General features: G+C 46.2%; 1 protein-coding gene across 2 annotated transcripts; it reads left to right on the top strand.

Moving 5' to 3' along the window:
- Positions 1–729: 729 nt before the first annotated feature.
- On the top strand, positions 730–24,040 carry LOC143274719 (zinc metalloproteinase nas-15-like). 2 transcript variants are annotated; one of them, XM_076578625.1, is made up of 13 exons: positions 730–850; positions 2,344–2,440; positions 9,034–9,085; positions 11,518–11,617; positions 12,307–12,410; positions 13,477–13,597; positions 14,614–14,683; positions 15,546–15,749; positions 17,654–17,774; positions 18,597–18,842; positions 21,336–21,458; positions 22,201–22,329; positions 23,538–24,040. In XM_076578625.1, exons 1-13 carry the CDS (start codon positions 750–752, stop codon positions 23,669–23,671), a joined length of 1,602 nt encoding a protein of 533 aa, XP_076434740.1. In that variant the 5' UTR covers positions 730–749; the 3' UTR covers positions 23,672–24,040. The 2 variants fall into 2 exon arrangements, with proteins under 2 accessions (XP_076434740.1, XP_076434741.1); XM_076578626.1 differs by having other exon boundaries at positions 807–850; positions 2,386–2,440.
- The last annotated feature ends 439 nt before the right edge of the window (positions 24,041–24,479 follow it).

Here is a 24,479-nt window from a genome sequence, read left to right as displayed (position 1 = left end):
GCGCCGCACATGGTCTTTGTTACACGTACATCTTGCCTATCCCTTTTCCTGACGATGACATAATCGATGAGATGCCAATGCTTTGAGCGAGGGTGCATCCATGACGTCCTGTTACGGGTAGGGAGGCAGAAAACTGTGTTGGTTATCAGCAGTTCGTGCTCTGCACAGGTCTGAAGCAAAAGCAATCCATTTGGGTTGCAGTGGCCCACACCGTGCTTTCCAATCACTCCATCCCAGGAGATGTAGTCAGAGCCAACTCTAGCATTGAAGTCCCCAAGAATGATGAGCTTGTCTGCTTTAGGGATGGCAGCAATGACAGAGTGAAGGTCCTCGTAGAACTTCGCCTTCACTTCATCCGGGTTGGTCATGGTTGGGGCGTAGGCACTGACAATGGTGAGGTGCTTCTGGCCAGATGCCAGTGGGAGTTTCATGGTCATAAGCCTATCGTTGACTCCCTTTGGGATTCCAGCTAGCTTGCTGACAAGTGCTGTTTTTACTGCAAAACCAACGCCAGCCTCACGTCGCTCTTTGCTTCCTCGTCCACTCCAGAAGAAGGTGTAACCAGATCCCCGTTCACAGAGCTCGCCTTCGCCTGCAAGCCGAGTCTCACTAATGGTGTACAGTGCAGTACAGTACAGTACAGTGCAAACGTAGTTTGGTTGTCAAAACATTTTGAGTTGCCCGTAAAATAGTGTCCGTGGGGTTTTCTAAAAGTGGTGCAAGTGCGGTTCATTACACCGACAGTCTTTATGAAGCACCGCCAGTGTCCCTACGTTTCTTGTCTCTTGTCGAATCATTGCTCCGGCCTGGACAGACTGTTGGGATTTTCTGAAGCGATCATTTTGATACGGTAAGAAGTCCTCTCTGTGTGTGTGTGTGTGTGTGTGTGTGTGCATTCTTTTTTATGTACAATTTGAAATTTCCAACTGTGTTGTGATGTTGTTATTGTTTTTTTGGGGGGTTGGGTTTTTTTGTATTATGTCGTTGTTATATTTCCCTTTTTATGAGGACATAGTGAAAACACACCTGAAGTGTTTATTTTTTCCCTTCTTATTTTCATTTCTTTTTTTCCATAATTATGATAGTTTCTTTTCGTGTCGCATGGCTCAATACTGGTTACAAACTAAATAGCCCACCACACCATATTACTTCGATGTTGATGAAATATATAATGTTGATCATCTATTTCTATATATCGCTATAATGTAACCTGATGCTCTGAGCGCTTTAAGATTCCAGTCCTTAAAAAGAATCGATTTTTTTTACCCATAGCATGAAAAAGAAACAAGAAAAGAAAAAAGTAAAAGAATCTTAAAAGTAATACACGTCTAATCATCAGTTCACCTAATTAAATGAACCACAGTCAGTATTCAATTAACAATATTTCAAATAACCGCAGAGTTGTTAAAAATGGAACATTTTGGAACGGGAATGTGTTTGTCTGAAAACAAATGTAAGCGCGCTAACTTATGGGTGCTGTTTCATGTGATTTCTGTTTCTTCTTCTTTTTTTTCTCTTTTTTTTATGAGCTCGAGTGAACTGCTTCTATGGAAACGTTATATTTGGAAAAGACTATTTTTATAGGGTTTCTCTGCTGATCCATGCTTGTTCACGAAAGCGCAAAAGCTTGATGAAGACCGTTTCTCAATTCTGTTGTGGTTTTTTTTGTGTGTGTTTTTTTTTTAATCAAACTTGGTATTGCGACTGATCATGGATACAGCATGTTTCCAAAGAAATTCAAAACTAGAGGTTAAAAGCCAATATCACAACATGGCGTATGATATTGATAGGAAAACTTTATGTATGAAGAACGGGAAGGTCTTGAAAACAACCTACAATATATTTTGTGCAATAACTGGTCTTGATGAGAATCAAACCCATGTAAACAGACAAAGTCAGAGGTTAAGGTTCAAAGTCACAATGTCGCACTGGAAAAATGTAGAAACATGACATAACTTGGGGGTTTCATTTCAACCTTCATGGAATTGTAATGTTTTAGCCAGAACATGTTTCGTAAATTTCGAGATCGAACACGAAGGTCTGGTAAGTGTGTGTGTCTTTTTGCCAGATGCTCTGCACTGTCGCTTTCAGTTGTGTGTGTGTGTGTGTGTGTGTGTGTGTGTGTGTGTGTGTGTGTGTGTGTGTGTTGCTGTTGCTGTTGTTGTTTTGTGTGTGTGTTTTTGTACGTGTTTTTTTCTTCTTTTTTTTCTTTTTTTTTTTTTATCCATGCCTCCCTTATCAAAGTGTTTGCAATGCTTGAATTGTATCTTCTAGTCATTTCCGCTTGCTCCCGGGGAATCCCATTAGCAATTTACAGACCGTGTACTACGTCCCTTTTTTCAGATATTGTTTTCTTGGAATCGGATTTCGTTTGGTTTGGTTCAGTGACATGCGGACAATGTATACGTGCGTGACTCTACTTCTGGCAGCAACGGTCTCGGTAAGTAGGCAGTTATGCACGCTGTTCACGGTCTGCTTCACACACACACACACACACACACACACACACACACTGACACTCTGACACACTGGAGTGCACATGTTGTTGGCGTGGGTAAAGCTGAGGTCAATGTTCAGACATAACGTCAGCACGGCTCATCACAGTTCTTATCAACAGTGTGAAGCCTCACATTGTCAGTTCCGGAGGATAGGTCCTGTTCTGTGTGTGTTTGGGATAGATGCCAATTCATTTCTGGGATGTACAATGACAATGACAGATAGTACTTATATTGCGAAACCTGAGCGCCTCTAAACGCCACATGAAGCAATACATTCTGTTCAATTCAGTTCAGTTCAGTTCAAAATACTTTGTTGTCTGCTTCAACCAAAACAAAAATTTCTCTTTCTGCTCACTTATTAAAATGCCCGCCAGCAAATATCAAAGTTTGAGCCTCGGATCAGTAACAGAGTCGCGTCCTAACATTATACAACAGCGCATTATAACATACATCGGCACGTGAAAAAACAACATATATATGTGTATCTTTACACAAAGACAATACCACAAATTGTAGATATGAACAATCGCTCACATACACAATCGCGCGACAGAAAAAAACCCTACACACGCACACACACGCTCGCGCACACACACAAACACCCACCCACAGACACACAGACACACACACACTGCATGATGATTTCAGTAGAGGGTAAAGTATGGTGTGTAGGAGGGGGAAGAATGCAGACAATTAGCTATGCTTCATCACACTCAAAGGCCTGATTGAACATGTGGGTTTTTAAGTTTGTTTTGAAAGAGGACAGCATTGGTAATCCAGAGGAAGAGAATTTCAGAGAATTCAGTGTAAACCATACTATAATGTGTTACCATTCAGTGTAAACCATACCATAACGTATTGCCATTCATTGTAAACCAGACCATAATGTGTCACCATTCAGTGTAAACTATACCATGTGTCACCATTCAGTGTAAACTACACCATAATGTGTTACCATTCAGTGTAAACCATACCAAAATGTGTCACCATTCAGTGTAAACCAGACCATAATGTGTCTCTATTCAGTGTAAACTATATCATAATGTGTTGCCATTCAGTGTAAACTATACCATAATCTGTCATCGTTCAGTGTAAACCATACCATAATGTGTCACCATTCAGTGTAAACCATACCATAATGTGTCACCATTCACTGTGAACCAGACCATTATGTATTGCCATTCAGTATAAACCATACCATTCTATATTACTATTCAGTATAAACTATACCATTCTGTGCTATCATTCAGTGTAAACTATACAATTGTGTATTAACATTCAGTGTAAACCGTATCATTCGGTAGTATCATTCAGTATAAACCATGCCTTTCTATATTAACTGAACCATTGTATATTAACAGTTCAACTTCATGTTGTATTACCGTTCTGTATTTACAATACCAAGTTATTTTACCAGTCTATATTTTCGTGCCATTCTGTATCAACATTACAATTTTGTATTACTATTTCATATCAATTATTCCATTCTGTATTATCCATATTAATATTATCATTATGTATTACCACTATATGTTAACCTTACCATTTTCATTACCATTCTATATCAACCTTACCGTTCAGCAGTAGCATTCTGTATTAAGTGCTACTCTGTATACCAATGATGTCTTAGCAGTAATAATGATAATAACATTTATATAGCGCTGAATCTTGTGCAGAGACAAATCAAGGCGCTTTACAGTACCATCCTCTATTGTCATTCTGTATCAACAGTACCATGCTGTATACACAGTACCATTGTGTGTCACAGTACCCTTTTGTGTTTCCATTGTCTGTTAACCGTTCCATTCTATATCAACCATACCACAGTACCATGCTGTATTAACAACGTTCATTATGTGTTACCTTTCTGTATTAACCGTTCATTACGTGTTACCATTCTGTATCAACCATACCACAGTACCATGCTGTATTAACCGTTCCATTCTATATCAACCATACCACAGTACCATGCTGTATTAACCGTTCCATTCTATATCAACCATACCACAGTACCATGCTGTATTAACCGTGCCGTTCTATATCAACCATACCACAGTACCATGCTGTATTAACCGTGCCGTTCTATATCAACCATACCACAGCACCATGCTATATTAACCGTGCCATTCTATATCAACCATACCACAGTACCATGCTGTGGGGGTTAGGGGGTGCACGGGAGGGGTAGTGCCTCTAGAGGGGGGGCTTGTCACGCTCTTTCGGGAGTGGTTCGTCCTCTGTTGGTCCCCACCGGCACCCAGCTCTCACTTATGGGTCCTAGAAGCTGCTAGCATGCGGCAGCACCCAACCCCCGGGCAACGGCTTTGACAGGCTGGCTAAACTAGGTGAGGGTAGCCGACGGGTCTCAAACCCTCGGTGAGTTAGGGTTTGTCTACCCAAGCATGTGAAGACTGGATCCGGCGGACTCTGCGGAAGAAACCTTCATGGTTCAACGGAGAGGAAGGCGGTTGCAGCAGAGCACTGTGGAGTGCTGAGGGCAGGATGAGGCACATAGGACATCCTGGTCATCCACTGCATCCGTTTCCATCTCCAGTCGTCTTGACCTCGTCTTGCCACTGGATACAGACGGTCTCGGACAAGAGAGTGAGGTCGACGGTGCGCAGCTCCTCCTTACTATAAACAAAGTCATCGCGCAAGTCATCAGTCATCCTTCATCCCATACCATCATTTTCCCCAAGCCCTGTGGCGACAGGCGAGCGACGAAGCGACAGGTGTGGGTACACTGGCAGTCGTAGCCGCGGACCTTCACACAGGCGGCTCAGGCCATAGGGTCGTTTTTCACCGACTGGAGCAGCGGTGGAGATCGGCAGCCCCCTGAACGACTGAGCAGCCCTCTTCAGGACAGCACTGCTCACCTCCATGGCATGAGGAAGGGGCTAGAAAAGGTGCCCTAAACATTGCCTGCTCCACACCACCCTCGTCAGCATACCGCGGCTGACGGGGACCCTACTCAAGCGGTCGACACACAAAGGAAAGAAAGAAGAAAACAAGGAGCACCCCATTGACCATTGCCACATGGAACGTGCGTACGCTTCTGGACAGAGGCGACTCGGACAGACCACAGAGACGCACAGCACTCATTGCGAGTGAACTAGCCAGGTACAACATCGACATCGCTGCTTTAAGTGAGACCAGACTGGCAGAAAAAGGCGAACTCTGTGAGCGAGGCGCAGGCTACACCTTCTTTTGGAGTGGTCGCGGACCTGAAGAGAGACGTGAGGCTGGAGTTGGCTTTGCAGTGAAGACAACCCTCGTTGGCAAGCTGGCTGGCCCCCCGAAAGGAGTGAACGATCGCCTGATGACGATGAAACTCCCTTTATGCTCTCCAGACATCTGCCGAGCACGACCTTCTTATCACAAACACCGTCTTCTGCCTTCCTAGCCGTAACAGGACGTCATGGATGCATCCTCGCTCTGGGCATTGGCATCTCATCGACTTTGTCATCGTCAGAAAGAGGGACAGGCAGGACGTACGAGTCACGAGGGCCATGTGCGGCGCCGAGTGCTGGACAGACCACCGCCTTATCGTCTCCAAATTCAACCTCCGCATCCAGCCCAAGAGACGGCCTCATGAAAGCACGCAAACGCCTGAATGTCAACAAGCTGGAGCTAGGCAACATCAAGCAGAGAGCTTTGCTGACACCCTGGAGGAACGCCTTGAGTCCACTGTGCTGGACAACCAGAATGTGGAGGCAGCATGGGGCGCACTTCATGAGACGGTGTACAACACTGCCATGGAGTGCTTAGGGCCTTCTGCCAGGAAGCACGAAGACTGGTTTGATGAGAACTGCACTGAGATCAAGCAGCTGCTGGAAGACAAACGCCAAGCCTACAGAGCCCACATTGAAGATCCCAAGTCACAGTCAAAGAAATACATACTGAAGAGCGCACGCAGCACCATCCAGCTGAAGCTGCGGCAGATGCAGGATTCCTGGTTGAGCAACAAAGCTGATGAGATCCAGGGCTTTGTAGACAGGAACGACATGAAGAACTTCTATAACGGCCCGAAAGAAGTCTACGGTCCCACCACCACCGGATCTGCTCCACTCTTCAGTGCTGATGGTTCTACCCTAATCACTGACAAGGACGGGATCCTTGAGAGATGGGCTGAACACTTTGACAGCGTACTGAACCGCCTTTCCACCATCAATGATGAAACCACCGACCGACTCCCCCAGGTGCCAGTCAGTGAGTCGTTGGATGCCATTCCAACTTTGGAGGAGACCCAGAAAGCTATCCGTCTGCTATCCAATGGCAAAGCCCCTGGCTCAGACTCCATTCCAGCTGAGGTCTACAAAGAAGGTGGTATGGTGCTGACTGGGAAGCTTCATCAGCTATTCCAGCTCATCTGGCAGCATGAGGCAGTTCCACAGGACTTCAAAGACGCTTCCATCATACACCTGTACAAGCGCAAAGGAAATCGTCAGGCCTTTGACAACCATCGTGGAATATCCCTGCTGTCCGTCGCAGGCAAGACTCTGGCCAGAGTGCTACTCAACCGTCTCATAGCGCACCTTGAGCAAGGTCTCCTACCAGTGTGGCTTCCGGAAAGAACGCGGGACTATCGACATGGTGTTTGCTGCCAGGCAGCTCCAGGAGAAGTGTCAGGAACAGCACGCCGACCTTTACTCCACCTATGTCGATCTGACCAAGGCCTTCGATACTGTTAGCAGAGATGGCCTTTGGAGAATCATGGCGAAGTACGGTTGTCCCATAAAGTTCATCACCATCATACGGCAACTACACGATGGGATGCTGGCCCGAGTCCAAGACAACGGAGAGACTTCAGAACCATTCCCTGTCTCCAACGGAGTCAAGCAAGGGTGTGTTCTTGCCCCCACCCTGTTCAGTCTCATGTTTTCAGCCATGCTGACAGATGCCTTCAGAGACGCTGACGTAGGCATTGGCATCAGGTACCGCACAGATGGCTCATTCTTCAACCTCAGGAGGCTTCAAGCAAAAAAACCAAGGTGAGGACAGACACCGTCAACGACTTCCTGTTTGCTGATGACTGCGCTCTCAACGCTGCCTCCGAAGCTGACATGCAACACAGCGTCGACAAGTTCTCTGCTGCCTGTGACAACTTTGGCCTCACAATCAGCACAAAGAAGACTGAGGTGATGCACCAGCCAGCTTCAGGAAAGCCTTACGTTGAACCAAACATCTTCATCAACGGGCAACGACTGAATGCGGTGGACAAGTTCACATACCTGGGCAGTACACTCTCTCGCACCGTTGTCATCGACGACGAGGTGAATGCCAGACTCGCCAACGCCAGCGCTGCCTTCGGCAGACTCCATAAGAACGTTTGAAACAGGAGAGGCATCACCCTGGAGACGAAGCTCAAAGTATACAAGGCCATAGTTCTCACCACACTGCTCTATGGATGTGAATCATGGACGGTCTACAAACGCCATGCCAAAACGTGAACCACTTCCACGCCACCAGCCTCAGAAAACTTCTCGGCATAAAGTGGCAAGAGAAGATCCCTGACACAGAGGTGCTCACTCGTGCAAACTTGCCCAGCATCTACACCATCTTGATGCAGGCCCAGCTGCGCTGGGCAGGCCATGTAGTTCGCATGCCAGACCACCGGCTCCCGAAGAAACTGCTGTACGGCGATCTCCAACATGGCAAGCGCTCCCATGGAGGCCGAAAGAAGCGCTTCAAAGACACTCTGAAAGCTTCGCTGAAGGCCTTCAACATCAGCCACGACACATGGGAGCTGAATGCAATGGACAGACCAAAGTGGCGTTCAGCTGTCCACAAAGGCGCCAAATCCTGTGAGGCCAACAGAATCGCTGCAGCAGAGGAACGCAGACAGGCCAGGAAAAGCAGTGCCAGCAAGTCCCCGACAGCCGCCACCATCCCCTGTCCACACTGCGTCAGAACCTTCCGGGCGCGGATTGGCCTGACCAGTCATCTGCGCACCCACAGAGCCCAAACCACCCACCCCCAGGATGACTAGATGGTCCTCGTCGATCCCCGACGGACGAACCACACACCATACTGTATTAACCGTTCCATTCTATATCAACCATACCACAGTACCATGCTGTATTAACCGTTTCATTCTATATCAACCATACCACAGTACCATGCTGTATTAACCGTTTCATTCTATATCAACCATACCACAGCACCTTGCTGTATTAACAGTGCCATTCTGTATTAACAACGTTAATTATGTGTTACCATTCTGTATTAATTTATGTGTTACCATTCTGTATCAACCGTTCATTACGTGTTACCATTCTGTATTAATTTATGTGTTACCATTCTGTATTAACCGTTCATTACGTGTTACCATTATGTATCAACCGTTCATTACGTCTTACCATTCTGTATCAACCTCGCCATTCAACCGCACCATACTGTATGAACCGAATCATTCTTTATCTATATTCTGCATTAACTGTTCCATTCTTTATTACCATTCTGTACTAAACGTACATTCCGCATTACCGTGCTGTATTAAAGTGTGCTCATTCTGTGTCATATGACTGCGATTCAGATGTTGGAAGGAGCAAGCATCGATGAGATCATCATGCAGGCAGCACCCAAAAGTAAGTGAAAGATGAACAATCATCATGATTATAATGAAGGTGATGACAATGACGATGTTGATTACAATGATGCATACATAATTATGACAGCGACATTCAGAGAAAGAGAGAGAGAGAGACGAGAGGGGTGGAAGAAACTATTTTCTCTTTGATGGCACGCAAACACGTAAGCACACACAGGCTCACACAACACACACACACACACACACACACACACACACACACACACACACACACACACACACACACACACTCACACACACACACACACACACACACACACACACACACACACACACACAAATAGACAACTTAGCGACATAAACAAACCAAGCATTTCCACATGTAAGTATCAGCGGGGGAGAGGGGGGGGGGGAGAGAGAGAGAGAGAGAGAGAGAGAGAGAGAGAGAGAGAATGGGGGGTTGAATTGAGGAAAGGGAAATGGTGCACGTGCGAAACATGTATTAAAAAAAATTAAAGACAGAAAAAAGAGTGAAACTCAAAAGAGGACACCGAGAGTGGCCTCCTCAAGGAGTGACGTTTACGATAGAGGGAATGGACAATCCGGACCGATCCGGACAAATGACCGAGGCAGATAGTATGATGCTGTGACCGTGCAGGGGTGCACATCCACAGTCGGACATCGAACACAGACCGTGCAGGGGTGCACATCCACAGTCGGACATCGAACACAGACCGTGCAGGGGTGCACATCCACAGTCGGACATCGAACACAGACCGTGCAGGGGTGCACATCCACAGTCGGACATCGAACACAGACCGTGCGGACATCGAACACAGACCGTGCAGGGATGCACATCCACAGTCGGACATCGAACATAGACAGGGCAAGGGATGTGAATGTCCGATCCTGTTATTCCTGAAAAAGACACATTTGTATTTCTCTTTTTTGTCACAACAGATTTCTCTGTGTGTCGTAGCTATACACTGACAGCGCCACTCTTTTTTTTTTTTTCTTTCTTTTTTTTTCCCTGCGTGCAGTTTTATTTGTTTTTCCTATCGAAGTGCATTTTGCTGCTGAATTTTGCCAGGAACAACCCTTTTGTTGCCTTGGGTTCTTTTACGTGCGCTAAGTGCATGCTGCACACTGGACCACGATTTATCGTCTCATCCAAATGACTAGCGTCCAGACCACCACTCAAGGTCTAGTGGAGGGGGAGAAAATATTGACGACTGAGCCGTGATTCGAACCAGTGCGCTCAGATTATCTCGCTTCCTAGGCGGACTCGTTACCTCTAGGCCATCACTCCACGATGTTGCATTACGTTGTCAGCGGCGAGGTCACTGTGCGAGTCGTCTCTATGTCAGCTCAGACACCGTGTGTCAGGAACTTCCGTGACAAGTCGGTCCTCCCCACACTGCCAGCAGTTCAACTGGAACATGGCCAGCATCATCGCGCTCTGGTCAGTTTCAGCCGGTCGTTTGATTAAATTACACCTTTCTGCACGGGCGTTGGTCAGGAAAGCGACTGTTTTTTGTTGCTGGTAGTGGTGGTGGTGGTGGTGTTTCTTCTTCTTCTTGTCTGTCCGAGCGGGTTTGTTGGCCTTGCTACATTTTCTGGAACAACGACTAGACGATGCAACGCCGTGAACGTTGAAGTCCAACAGTTCAGCACAAGAAACCGCCGTGATCGTGACAGTGACTGAGAACTTCCGTGTTGGGAAACAGTTAAAGAAGCCTTTATCTATGATTTTGATTGATTTCTGTGCATCTTTAATTTTATTTTATTGTGATTTATCTATTTATTTATTTCTTTGTTTATTTATTCATTTATCTATCTATTTATTTCAGTTCTTAAGGTTTTGTTGTTGTTCAGCATGTGGTCGGCTCCCAAGGCCTGACAGGCGCGTTAGATCTATGCGTAGATCAGGCATCTGTACAGCCCCCCACCCTCTGGCCTCTCACATTACTATAGTATTTGTTAACAGACACAATGTATGCTTATGTGTGTGTAAGTGTGCGTGTGCGTGAGAGAGAGAGAGAGAGAGTGTGTGTGTCTTCTGTGTGTTTTTGTTGTGGGTTTTTTTTTTTTTGGGGGGGGGGGGTTGGCGGTGGCGGTGGGGGGGTGTTTGTTGTGTGTGTGTGTGTGTGTGTGTGTGTGTGTGTTATTTTTACCATACTTATGCCTTTATGTAGTATTGTATTCGCATACTATGACTTTAAGTAGCATTGTGTGCATGCAATGACATATATAATGTAGTATTGTGTAGTGTAGACCCTGTTTCAGGGCGGGGACTGGATGAAAAAAAGCGCGCCACTGCTTATCTATTATCCTCGATAATAAAGAATTTGTCTTGTCTTGTCTCCCTCACCTTTCTATTGGAAAACATATGTGTGGTGTGGTGTGTACAGTTAGCCCGCATGCTTTGACGCCTCCTTCAAACTGACACTGTATCCCCACGACTTGCAGGCTCTGCGCTGGACACCTTCCACATGAGCCCTGACGGGGAGGTGATGGTCAGGATGGAGCTGGACATTGATTTGACAATGGAGGAGTACATGGAACTCAAGTCAGTCCTTTCTCTCTTTCCTCCTTGACTAGGGGTGTGTAGGGGGGGGGTCGGGGAGGGGGGAGGAGCGATAGCTGGGTATCTGGGTGGGTGTGTCTGTCTGTCTGTCCATGTATTTGTCTTTCCGTGAGAAACGATTTCTGGCATTTTCCGAGTTTTGTCTTGCAAAACTAATGTATTCGCCGAGAATTTCACGATGACTTTTGATAATGTCATGTGGTCTTTTTCACGACTGAAAAAAAATATGATCAATGGTGGAACTCAGCAGCCAGTTGTATCACAGCATGTATAACACACACGCACGCACCCTCGCGCGCACACACGCGCACTTACACAAACCCTCACCCCCACTCACCCCCCCCCCAACCCCCAACCCCCCCACACACACACCAAATATTTTTTAACTGACTGTCCATGAAGATGGCGGAGGCAAACCACACATTTCTGTTGTGGAGTGGGCATTATTCTGGGGGACGTTCACATTATGTTCAGCAACAGTCTATGTAAGTTTCTCTGCACATAATTATGGTTTTATATATCACGGACAGTCATTTAACGAAGACGACAACGATGATGATGATGATAAGAGATTATGATTGTGGTGGTGGTGGTCGTCGTGGTCGTGGTGTTGATGGATATCATAACGATGACGCTTATGTAGACAACGGTGATAGCGACTGTCATTTCAGAGGAAGGAAGAACGTGCGGAGAGAAAAGAGGAAAGCGCTCAGAGGCACGGACAGGAGGTGGAAAAACTGCTACGTGTACTATGAAATAATCACGGGCGATTTCAGTAAGTTCTCCATGTTACATACACATCTTTAATGTCATCAGATCGATAAGAATAGACACTGTAAATATGAATTACAGGCAAGCACTGACCAGGATACCAATCGGCGCCCGTGATGTGCAGATCGAACAGGGAATGTATGAAAATATACATAGAGAACAACGACTGTGTGAAACATGTAACAGTGCAGAAGATATTGAATTTGCCAATAGAATCACAATAGTGTCACATACCATATTTACAGAAGCAAATCATTATGTTTATATATTTTATATGATAGTCAGTCGTGTCCGACTATAACTATCAGAACAGCAGAGGAGGCAACTGATGTCCCGACTATTTGGGCTAGAATTTGTTTATAGTGGAGAGTGTCTTGCCCAAGTTACATCCCCACTCTCTTGACCAACAAGGTTCTAGGACAGTCAGCGTTTGGATGGTTCCCAAAGGCCAGCTTGCACCCAAGGCTGCAGCACTAACAGCCAGTGCAATTTTGTCTCCTAGTTTGAGAGTTATAGTTCTTCACAAAAGACTAAGCTGTAATATTTCCCATTGCAATGGAGAAACCATTGATCATACAACTCTCGCTTTGCTGTTGGCCCAGCTGTAAACTTGTGTCAATCTGCGATATAAGCCAAATGTTGGGCCTTAAGAGAGAGAGAGAGATCCACCAAATACCATACCTAGTTTGCTAATAATACAAGAGTTGCGGCCAAGGTTGGCGAAATTTATCCATGAGTGTTTCTCTCTTTGAGTATGATTATGACTAAGATTTCCGACATTCCATGTCATTCTGCACGAAGAACTGGACAGACAGCGATATCAGTCTTACAGTTGTTTCTTTTGTCATGTATCCTTTGAACCTTTTAAGCTTTCATGAAAACATAGCGTTCTATTCTATTCTGTTCTAGTCATCGAACCCCATCCTGTTTTACATTTTCATGACTACGCGCACTTACACAGAGAGAATGGGAGGGGGGGGGGGGGATACGCTGTTCTCTTGCCTTGCTCGATGAGCAGGACAGGGGAAATGCTACACACATTCTTGTATGTGGCGCGCGCTTGTTGACAGGCAAAAGTGACGTGAAAGTGATCCGCGAGGCCATGGATCAGTGGGAGAAGTACACGTGCCTGGAGTTCAAACCCGCTGGAGGCAACACCGAGGACAAGGTCGTCTTTCAGAGAGGCAGCGGGTATGACTTGTGCTTTATTGTATTTGGGTTCTTGTTGCTTTTACGACTTAGAGAGCGTGTATTCGTGCACACACGCCCCCCTTCCACCCCCACCCCCACCCCCAACACACACACATACACACACACACACACACACACACACACACACACACACACACACAGAGGGAGAGAGAGGCCCATGAACAGATAGAGAAACGAACGGCACTTGAGATATAAGTTCCTTTTCCGTTTAACCAGGAGCCCATCAGCCAGTTGTATCCGGTGTTCTGTCCCCAAAGCAGGCGGGAAGGCGATAGCGCATCGTTCAAGAGGTGTCATTCAAAAGGTCAAACAGAAAGTGACAGCCAAACGAGACCAGATTGCGATGTCACGCGCAATAATGTCAAGGACTGACGTTTTGGTGTTTTTTTGTTTTGAGGTGGTTTTTTGTTTGTTTGTTTGTTGTTGTTTTTTGTTGTTGTTTTTTTCTTGTTTTTTGGTTGTTATTGTCTTCTTTTTTTTATCTTTGTACATATCATATGGACAAGAATGCATATTAGTGTGTGTTTGTGTATGTGTGTGTGTGTGTGTGTGTGTGTGCGTTCTCTGTACGTATGTACAAAGATAGAAGACTCATACGCACGCAAGTATTTCCTCCATGAACGCATACGTAGGCACTTACATCCATACACCTATGTATACATGCAAACTTACATGCGTGCACCCACCCACCCACCCACACACACACATACGCACGCACGCACGCATGCACTCACACACACACACACACGCGCGCGCGCGCGCGCGCGCACGCACGCACGCACGCACGCACGCACGCACGTACGCACACACACACACACACACACACACACACACAAACTAAAATTTCCAAAGACCGTGACACCAGTTCATTGCTGTGCAGTCACATGTAGAGAACCTGACAGACGATACTGGAATATTCCTGAGACTTGCCCTGGCATACCCGTTATAAAACATGTGAGCCTGTACAGTTGCACAGGTTGTTTGTGGTGTTCCAGAGGCTGCTATTCCAGACTGGGGCGCGTTGGAGGGGTTCAGGAAATCGGTCTGTCCAAAGGCTGCGTGCAAGTGAGTGTCGGATCGTTCGTTCGCGTGCCTTCAACGCCCGCGCTTGTGTGTGTGTGTGTGTGTGTGTGTGTGTGTGTGTGAGAGAGAGAGAGAGAGAGAGAGAGAGAGAGAGAGAGGGAGACTTCATGTGTATCATCCAATTATTTGAATCCACGAATAAAGATACTTTTCTCAACCCACCTGTTCAGTCGAGCGCCATTTCCCAATCGTATGTTATATATTCCCCAGAGTTCCATATCACAGTCTATCAGTCGTAGCAGATGCCATTGGCTGGATTTGCAGCTAAGCCATGTCCCTTCTTCAGGTCCTCGACCGTCAGTTAGAAGGCGTGCATGTTTTCAAACCTTTTATGACATGAATATCGAAAGTATTTTTTTACAGCAGAAACAGTAGCCTGCTGTCCGTGAACTCATTTGGTTAATGATCTCATTAGCTGGTTTCATGGATAAGCCCCGCCCCTGCCTAGTTATCGCATCAACACAGTGTTAGCATGTACAATGCTCCGTTATCAAGTCTAATTGTCTGCCATTGCCGTAATGTGATGGCCTAGTCATCCACGAAAACTAGTCAACCCAATGGCTGAATTCATGAATAAACCTCACCCCTTTTGTGATCTGATCAATCCATATAGCTTTCCCAGTGCTAAACACTGGTTCAATTTACAGCCCCTCAATAATTAAAGAGAGGTATAATTTCCGAGTAATTTGCCACCATGCTGGCCAAAGTCATTCCCTTTCTTTCGAACTGAATCAGTACAAAAACTGTGTATGTGTGTGTGTGTGTGTGGTGGGGGGGGGTGGAGGGGGGTCTTTCCTGTTTTACTGACTTACATAGATTTAATTTCTGCTGTCGATCATTGCAGAGAGGTGTGGTCGTACACGAAATTGGCCACGCCATTGGCTGGATTCACGAGCAGGCCCGCCCAGACCGTGATCAGTACATTCGGGTCAACTTCAACCGCATCCCTCAGTCCTGGCACCCACAGTTTGAAAAGTTCGATGACCGTTTCATCAATGACTACGACGTTGAATATGACTATCGCAGTATCATGCACTATAGTGGCAACGTAAGCCTTCCTCATTCTCTCTCTCTGTCTCTGACTGCCTGTCTCTCTCCCTCGCTCTCTCTCGCTCTCTTTGTGGGTTCCCTCTCACTCTCTCTCTCTCTCGTGTGTGTGTGTGTGTGTGTGTGTGTGTGTGTGAACTGGCGGGATGGTGTTTGATTGCAACGGAAGGACTGTTGTTTTCTCCGTTGGGTCTTCAGGGTTTTTTTTGTTTGTTTGTTTTTTTGTTTGTTTGTGTGTGCGTGTGTGTGTGTGCGTTTCATGCTCTTTTTTCTTGCTTGTTGTTGTTTTTTGTTTGTTTGTTCTTTTGTTTTTGTTTGTTTTGTTTTTGTTTGTTTGTTGTTGTTGTTTTGGTTGGGTTTTTTGGGTTTTTTTTTTTTGGGGGGGGGGTGTGTGTTTTTTTGTTTTTGTTTGTTTGTTTTTGGTTTGTTTGTTTTTTTTGTTTTTGTTTTTTTGCTTTGGGTGGAATGGCTGTGAATGGTGGAATAATGGGAAAATACCGATGTAGTTTGATTGTGTTTTGTTTTGGGGGGTCCATTTTTGTGTGTGTTTTTTAGGGGGGAGGGGGGAGCGGGGGCGGGGGGGGTAGGGGATCAATGCCCCCCTGAAGCTGCTTAACACATTATCCAGCCAAGTAAACACACAAAAGGAAACACACACACACACGCACACACGCACACAATGAAAAACAAAACAAACATGCAGTGTTTGAACTGAATGGTGTAATGGTGTGCATGCATATGTATTGTTTTTAATCCCAGTAATACTCTCTCTTGCTCTCTATGCGCGCAAGCGCGCAAGCGTGCGTGCGTGCGTGCGTGCGCGCGCGCGTGTGTGTGAGTGTAATTTCATTTCAGCTTGTGAGCTGATAGAGACAGACAGACAGACAGAGACAGAGACAGAGAGAGAGCGATTTTCAATTCAACTCCGTGTGCGTGCCAGACCGAGTGTGTATGCGTGTTGTTTTCATTGCAACTGTGTGTGTGTGTGTGTGTGTGTGTGTGTGTGTGTGTGTGTGTGTGTGTTTCCTTTTGTGTGTTTACTTGGCTGGTTAATGTGTTATTTTCTTTCACTGTGTTTTTGAAATAATATTCTCACTCTCTCCCAATATTCCTTATGACCCCGGTACACTTGGTAATAAAGACATTCTATTCTGTTCTATGTTCTGGGTGTATTCTGTGTGTAGCCGTGAACCCCAGTGGTATATATTAAAGGGGGCGGTACAAAACAATAATGATTTACTGAATCAAAGAATAAAAAAAGATTCTCGCGCAGGCCAAGGGCGTATAGCAGGTCAGTCACAAAAGGGTTTTTCTATTGTTTTATTACAATATTAAGTAAAGAAGGAGAAGAGAAGAATAAGAAGACAGTGCCTGGTAGACACAAACATGTCAGGAATGCAAGTGGATAGTAAGCACATGAATATTACAATGGAAAAACTATCACTTGGTTTGAAGTATGCAACAACATAACATAAAATAATACAGATGTGTGAAGATTTTTTCTTCTTTTTGCTCATTTTCGCTTCTTTAGCTTTATTCCCTTGTTAGGGCGAGGGCTGGATGTAAAAAAGCATGTTACTTGCTTAACCATTACCCTGGATAATAAAGATTTTGTCTTGTCTTGTCTTTTCTTGTCTTCTCTCTCTCTCTCTCTCTCTCTCTCTCTCTCTCTCTCTCTCTCTCTCATGCGTATGTTTGTGTGTGTTTGTGTGTGTGTGTGTGGATAGCAGTAGCGAGAGAGAGTGTGAGTGAGATATAGGGATTTGTGTGTGCTCATGGACCTCATTTTTTTAGTGCCTTTTGTGTGTATGTGAGAGAGAGAAAAAATGGGGGTGTGGATATGACAGAGAGAGAATAAGAAAGATATATAAGACATGTATGTACGTATATGTGTGTGTGTCACAGGCTATCGCGCCTAGATCCATTGAGACACTGGACCCCGGCTTTCAACAAGTCATCGGCCAGAGAGAAGGGCTGAGTTTTCGCGATGTCATGCTGGCAAACCTCATGTACTCCTGTGCCGACAGTAAGTCTCTTCATGACTTTTTAGAAATGGAAGAAGAAAATTAATAACGTTTTGATATGTATATTTTATGAATGTGTACAAATGTATGTGTTGTTATTTGTAAATAATGTTTGATGGAATATTTTGTTACACTCCCCGTCATTTTGGGGCCTTGGCCTGTTATGAATAAACCATTCATTCATACATTCATTCAATTATTAATTCTCTCTCTCTCTCTCTCTGTCTCTCTGTGTCTCTTTCTCTCTCTTTCTCTCTCTCTCTCTCTCTCTCTTTCTCTCTCTCTCTCTCTCTCTCTCTCTCTCTCTCTTAACTCTGCACCTGTATCCCAACGTATATGTCATTGAAAATGTGTGAATGTATGTATGTATAAATTCTATAATAACAACATTTATATTTCAGCTTCTCTGATATCACTGTTCATCTTTTTGTTATTGATTTCACATTGAAAGTGGTCTCATTAATTTTGTACATTGTCTAAAGATACACGTGAAAGTGAAGAACACTTTCTGTTTTCTTGTCCGCCCTTGATGTCTTGGAAAACAATTAATCCGATCCCTCGCAAGTTTTATAGATCCTTTCTCTCTCTCACTGTGTGTGTGTGTGTGTGTGTGTATGTGTGTGTGTGTGTGTGTGTGTGTGTGTGTTTGTTTGTTTGTGCGTGTGTGTGTGTGTGTGTGTGTGTGCGCGCGCGCTCTCTCTCTCTCTCTCTCAATCTGTGTGTGTGTATGTGTGTTACTGTAGGCTATATGTGTACAAGCCCCCCCCCCCCCCCCCCCCCCATCCAGAAACTGACCCAACAATTGATGTGCCCCTGTCCCTCAGTGCTGTGTTCCGGTGTCAACACGGACTGTTCCCGATACGGCCACGATGCTTTCCTCTTCAAGCGGCCTGACGACACACGGTGCCAGTGCTTCTGCCCCGCCTCCACTCACCAAGACGCTGACGTACTCGTGCCATGCAACTCCTCCACCACCATCCGCCCCACCATGACCACCCGCCCCACCACCACTACCACGCCCCGACCCACCACCACCACCACGAAACTTGTGCCGACCACCACCACGGAGGGTGAGTGTTTGCCGGCAGTACCTGGCTGTCTGTCTTCACGTGGGGGCTCCTTTGGTCCGACTGTTTTGGTGTTGTGGTGGTGGTCGTCGTCGTTCTCAGATTAACTGACTGACTGACTGACTGACTGACCGACCGAGTGTCTGACTGACCAAGTGGCAGACTGACCGACTGACCAAGTGACTGACTGTCTGACTGACCGACTGACCAAGTGACTGACTGCCTAAGTGACTGACTGGCTGACTACGTGACTGACTGACTGACTGACTAAGTGACTGACTGAGTGGGTGAGTGACTGACTGGCCAAGTGATTGGCTGACTGACTGACTGACTGACCGACTGGCTGACTAAGTGGATGGCTGACTGGCTGACAAGGTGACTGACTGGCTGACTAAGTGACTGGCTGACTGACTGAATGAGTGACTGACTGACTGACTGACTGACTAAGTAAATGGCTGACTAAGTGACCGACCGACCGACCGACCGACTGACTGACTGACTGACTAAGTGGATGACTGACTGACTAAGTGGATGACTGACTGACTAAGTGGATGACTGAATGACTAAGTAGATGACTGAATGACTGAATGACTGACTGACTAAGTGGATGACTGACTGATTAAATGACTGACTGACTGGTTCACTGAATGACTGGCTGACTGACTAAGTGACTGGCTGACTGAATGACTAAGTGACTGACTGGCTGACTGAATGCCTGGTTGACTGACTGACTGGCTGGCTGACTGAATGAATGACTAAGTGACTGGCTGACTGACTGATCCGACCGAGTGACTGACTGACTGGCCGACTGGCTGACAAAGTGACTGACTGACTGGCCGACTGGCTGACAAAGTGACTGACTGACTGGCCGACTGGCTGACAAAGTGACTGACTGACTGGCCGACTGGCTGACAAGGTGACTGACTGACTGGCCGACTGGCTGACAAAGTGACTGACTGACTGGCCGACTGGCTGACAAAGTGACTGACTGAGTGACTGAGTGGATGGCTGTCTGGCTGACTGAGTGACTGACTGACTGGCCGACTGGCTGACAAAGTGACTGACTGAGTGACTGAGTGGATGGCTGTCTGGCTGACTGAGTGACTGACTGACTGGCCGACTGTCTGACAAAGTGACTGACTGACTGGTGGACTGGCTGACCGACTGACCGACTGACTGACTGACTGACTAAGTGGATGGCTGACTGAGTGAATGACTTACTGACTAAGTAGATGGCTGACCGGCTGACTAAGTGACTGACTGGCTGACTAAGTGACTGACTGACTAAGTGACTGACTGATTGACTGACTAAGTGACTGACTAAGTGACTGGCTGACTGGCTAAGTGACTGACTGGCTGACTAAGTGGATGGCTGACTGGCTGAAAAAGTGACTGACTAAGTGGATAGCTGTCTGGCTGACTGAGTGACTGACTGGCTGACTAAGTGACTGGCTGACTGACTGACCGACTGACTGGCCGACTGACTGACTGGACGACTGACTAAGTGACTGACTGGCTGACTAAGTGACTGGCTGACTGAGCGACTGACTGCCTGACTGACTCAATAAGTGGATGGCTGACTGAGTGAATGACTAAGTATATGGCTGACTAAGTGACTGGCTGACTGACCGATTGACTAAGTGGATGACTGACTGGCTGACTGACGACTGACTGGCTGACTAAGTGACTGACTGGCTGACTGACTAAGTGACTGGCTGATTGACTAAGTGACTGGCTGACTGACTGACTGGCTGACTAAGTCACTGACTGACTGGCTGACTAAGTCATTAACTGATTGACTGACCGACCGACCGTCTGACTGGCTGTCTGGCTGACCAAGTGGATGGCTGACTGACTGACTGACTAAGTGCCTGACTGGCTGACTGACTGACTGACCGACTGACCGACTAAGTATATGGCTGGCTGGCTGGCTGACTGACTGACAGACTGACTAAGTGACTGACTGACTAAGTGACTGGCTGGCTGACTGACTGACTGACTAAGTGACTGACTGGCTAAGTAACTGACTGGCTGACTAAGTGACTGAGTGACTGACTGAATGACTGACTAGCTGACTGGCTGACTGACTGTCTGGCTGACTGACTGACTAAGTGACTGGCTGACTGACTGACCAACCGACCGACTGACTGGTTGACTGACTAAGTGACTGCCTGGCTGACTAAGTAACTGATTAAATGACTGACTGACTGATTGACTGACTAAGCGCGTTGGGTTATGCTGCTGGTCAGGCATCTGCTCAACAGATGTGGTGTAGCGTGTATGGATTTGTCCGAACGCAGTGACGCCCCCTTGAGAAAGTGAAACTGAAACTGAATTGACTGACTAAGTGACTGACTAAATGACTGACTGGCTGACTAAGTGACTGACTAAATGACTGACTAAGCGACTGAATGAATGATGGGTGGGTGGACTGACTGACTAAATGACTGACTGATTGGCTGACCAAGTGACTGGCTGACTGACTGTGTGGAGCAGAGCCCATGGAGTGTGAAGACCTACGGCCTGACTGTGGGGACCTGGTGCAGGCCGGGGAGTGCAAGATGGACATGGAGCGGATGTTCATGTACTGCAAGAAGTCCTGCAGCTTCTGCGGCAAAGGTAAACCATGGGAGGGGGAGATGGGGGGCGGGGGGATGGGGAGGGGAAGTTGGGGGGAGGGGGGAAATTAAGTTAAGTGCATCATCGCCTTCCTCCCTCTCACGTTTTCTGTTTTCGCTGTGCCTGAGAGGAGACTTTAATGACCACACAGGGGACACACGTCTTTCCTCTCACTTATCTTTCATTAATTCTTTTTCTTCTCTCTCTCTCTCTCTCTCTCTCTCTCTCTCTCTCTGTATCTATCTCCCTCATCCCCCCCCTCTCTCTTTCTCACACTCACCTACTTTCCCCATCTCTTTTTTTTTTTTGCATGGGCACGAACCTTCCACATGCAAACATCAGCATCGTGAACGACTGAAAATTTGCATTTATAGTGTTTTTTTTAACTCACTCAGTACGGCCAGTCCTCTCTTCTCCTCTACACAAACCCCTCGGATGTGCAGAGGGTGTCTCAATGATCCAACCTTTAGCTTCCGTCGTCAAAATTGTGGTATTCTTTGTCAACATTCACCTCTTCCGTGTAAGAGCCTTCCGCTTGTAATATTTTGATGGTGGTAACTGGGGAGAAACGCTGTTAACGTCGTCTCTTTCGCCGTTCGTATGGAGAGAGTTAAAGGAAGAAAGTCACACACACACACACACACACACACACACACATACAGACAGACAGACAGACAGACAGACAGATATGTGGTTTCTCACGGTGCAGACCTACTGCATGTGGCGTGATGTTGTTGTGCAGAGAACATGTGCATGGACTACGACAAGTCGTGCCCACTGCTGGCACTGGGCAACTTCTGTGACCACCCGGACTTCCAGCCCCTCATGGAGAAACAGTGCCCCAAGTCCTGCCAGCTGTGCACACCCGTCGGTACGTTAAACACTGGTTCGTGTTGACTGCACCATACTGTGCACACCTGTCTGTACATTAGAGACTGGTTCGTGCTGACTGTTCCATACTGTGCATACCTATCTGTACGTGAGACAGTGCACACCTATCAGTACTTCAGAGACTGGTTCATGCTGACTGCTCCATACTGTGCACACCTGTCGGTACTTTAGAGACTGGTTCGTGCTGACTGCTCCATACAGTGCACACCTGTCGGTACGTTAAACACTAGTTCGTGCTGACTGCTCCATACAGTGCACACCTGTCGGTACTTTAGAGACTGGTTCGTGCTGACTGCTTCATACTGTGCACACCTGTCGGTACGTTAAACACTAGTTCGTGCTGACTGCTCCATACAGTGCACACCTGTCGGTACTTTAGAGACTGGTTCGTGCTGACTGCTTCATACTGTGCACACCTGTCGGTACGTTAAACACTAGTTCGTGCTGACTGCTCCATACAGTGCACACCTGTCGGTACGTTAAACACTAGTTCATGCTGACTGCTCCATACAGTGCACACCTGTCGGTACGTTAAACACTAGTTCGTGCTGACTGCACCATAATGTGCACACCTGTCAGTACGTTAGACTGGTTCGTGCTGACTGCACCATACTGTGCAGACCTGTCTGTACGTTAGACAGTGCACACCTGTCGGTACTTTGGACTGGTTCGTGCTGACTGCACCATGCTTTGCTGCGAGAGCACGTGGCACAGCACACAGCAGAGCATCAAGCGTCATGGCGTAGCAGTGATCACTTTTTCGTCCCATGCGGTTTCCTAACCGTGTCATCGACACAAAATCCGTGCTTTCTGTCTTCATTTCTGTATTCAATCCCTTCTTAATGGCTGTCTTTTTTCCTTTTTTTTTTTTTTTTCGTCTTTGATTCTCCTTTCTTCCTGTTTTCTTTTCTGTGTTTTTTATTCCTCTTTTCCCCTTTCATTCTTTCTTTCTACTTTTCTGTACCACCTTTGCTGAACTTGTGTCTGACGTCTTTGTTGGACTCTTATCACGTGCACACACACACACACGCACGCACGCACGCACGCACGCACACACGCATACACACACACATGCACACACACACACACGCACACACACACACAAATGTGTGCTCTTTTCCCCATGCACAAACTGTTATAATTAGCATGCTGCATAGCGTGGTGGTTTTTTTTTTTTTTTTCCTTCAGATCCCTGTCAGATGCAGTTGGACATGGGACTGGCTGTTCACGATTCCGGTTCAGGACATTCTCGTCCCAGTTCAGTTTTGGGGCTACTCATTCTGGCTTGGGCTCTCCACCGGCTCTCGCTGCTCCAGTTGTAGCTGCAGTACTTACAGCTTTGTTCTTGCTGTGGCTACTGCCATTGCTGGTACAAAGTCGAAACTCAGAGATAAACTGTGCTCCATTACCCTTTTGTTGTTGTTGTTTCTTTGTTTTCATTCGTGATAAATTTAATTCGGTTATCCAAAGAACATTGTGTGTTGTTACCCCATAATTTCTCATATTACCCCATAATTTCACATCTAAATTAATATTTTCTTGAAATTTCATATAAATTCAAAATATTCACATCTCAGTGCTGCTGATTTCATTCTTGTTGAATTGTTTATATCTCAATATCTACGATAATCGTCTCAGCACTTTATTATTACTTACTATGCATGCATGTATTTATCAATAAAATCGAAATTTAAAAAAAAGAATTGCGTCCTGTCGTTGCGAGTGTCTGTGACAGTTACGGTTTTGTTTTGCTTTGTTTTGTTTTGCTTTTTGTTTTGTTTTGGTTTGGTTTCTAAGTGAGGTTATGTTAGTGAAGACAAACACACACACCCACGCGCGCGCACACACATATGAAGATATATGTTGAATGAGGGTAAGCGATTCTCCTCTCTCTCTCTCTCTTTCTCTTTCTCTTGCGCGCACACACACGCACTTGCTTGCTTACAAATGATCGTGCTCAGCTTGAGGTAAAAAAAAAAAGAAAAAAAGTTATATGCAGTGCAAAGTACATAAATCTAGACTCAAGACGGGTTCATTATCCATAAACAGGTAAGAAATAAAACTCTCCGACCCCCTCCCACCACCCCTCAGGTTCCCCTCTCTCTGTGTGTCCTCCCCCACTACACCCAC

Source organism: Babylonia areolata, chromosome 29 (assembly GCF_041734735.1).
Source record: "Babylonia areolata isolate BAREFJ2019XMU chromosome 29, ASM4173473v1, whole genome shotgun sequence".
Taxonomy (NCBI): Eukaryota; Metazoa; Mollusca; class Gastropoda; order Neogastropoda; family Buccinidae; genus Babylonia; species Babylonia areolata.
The sequence above is the reverse complement of the archived record's forward strand: the minus strand, read 5'-3'. Positions and strand labels throughout refer to the sequence as shown.

What these genes read in the sequence shown, in the direction of transcription:
- LOC143274719 (XM_076578625.1), top strand. Translation starts at nt 750, where the DNA reads ATGAAGCACCGCCAGTGTCCCTACGTTTCTTGTCTCTTGTCGAATCAT. An exon ending in GAAGCGATCATTTTGATACG is followed by an intron (nt 851 to 2,343) that starts GTAAGAAGTCCT and finishes CCCTTTTTTCAG; the next exon opens with ATATTGTTTTCTTGGAATCG. An exon ending in GAGGAGTACATGGAACTCAA is followed by an intron (nt 11,618 to 12,306) that starts GTCAGTCCTTTC and finishes CTGTCATTTCAG; the next exon opens with AGGAAGGAAGAACGTGCGGA.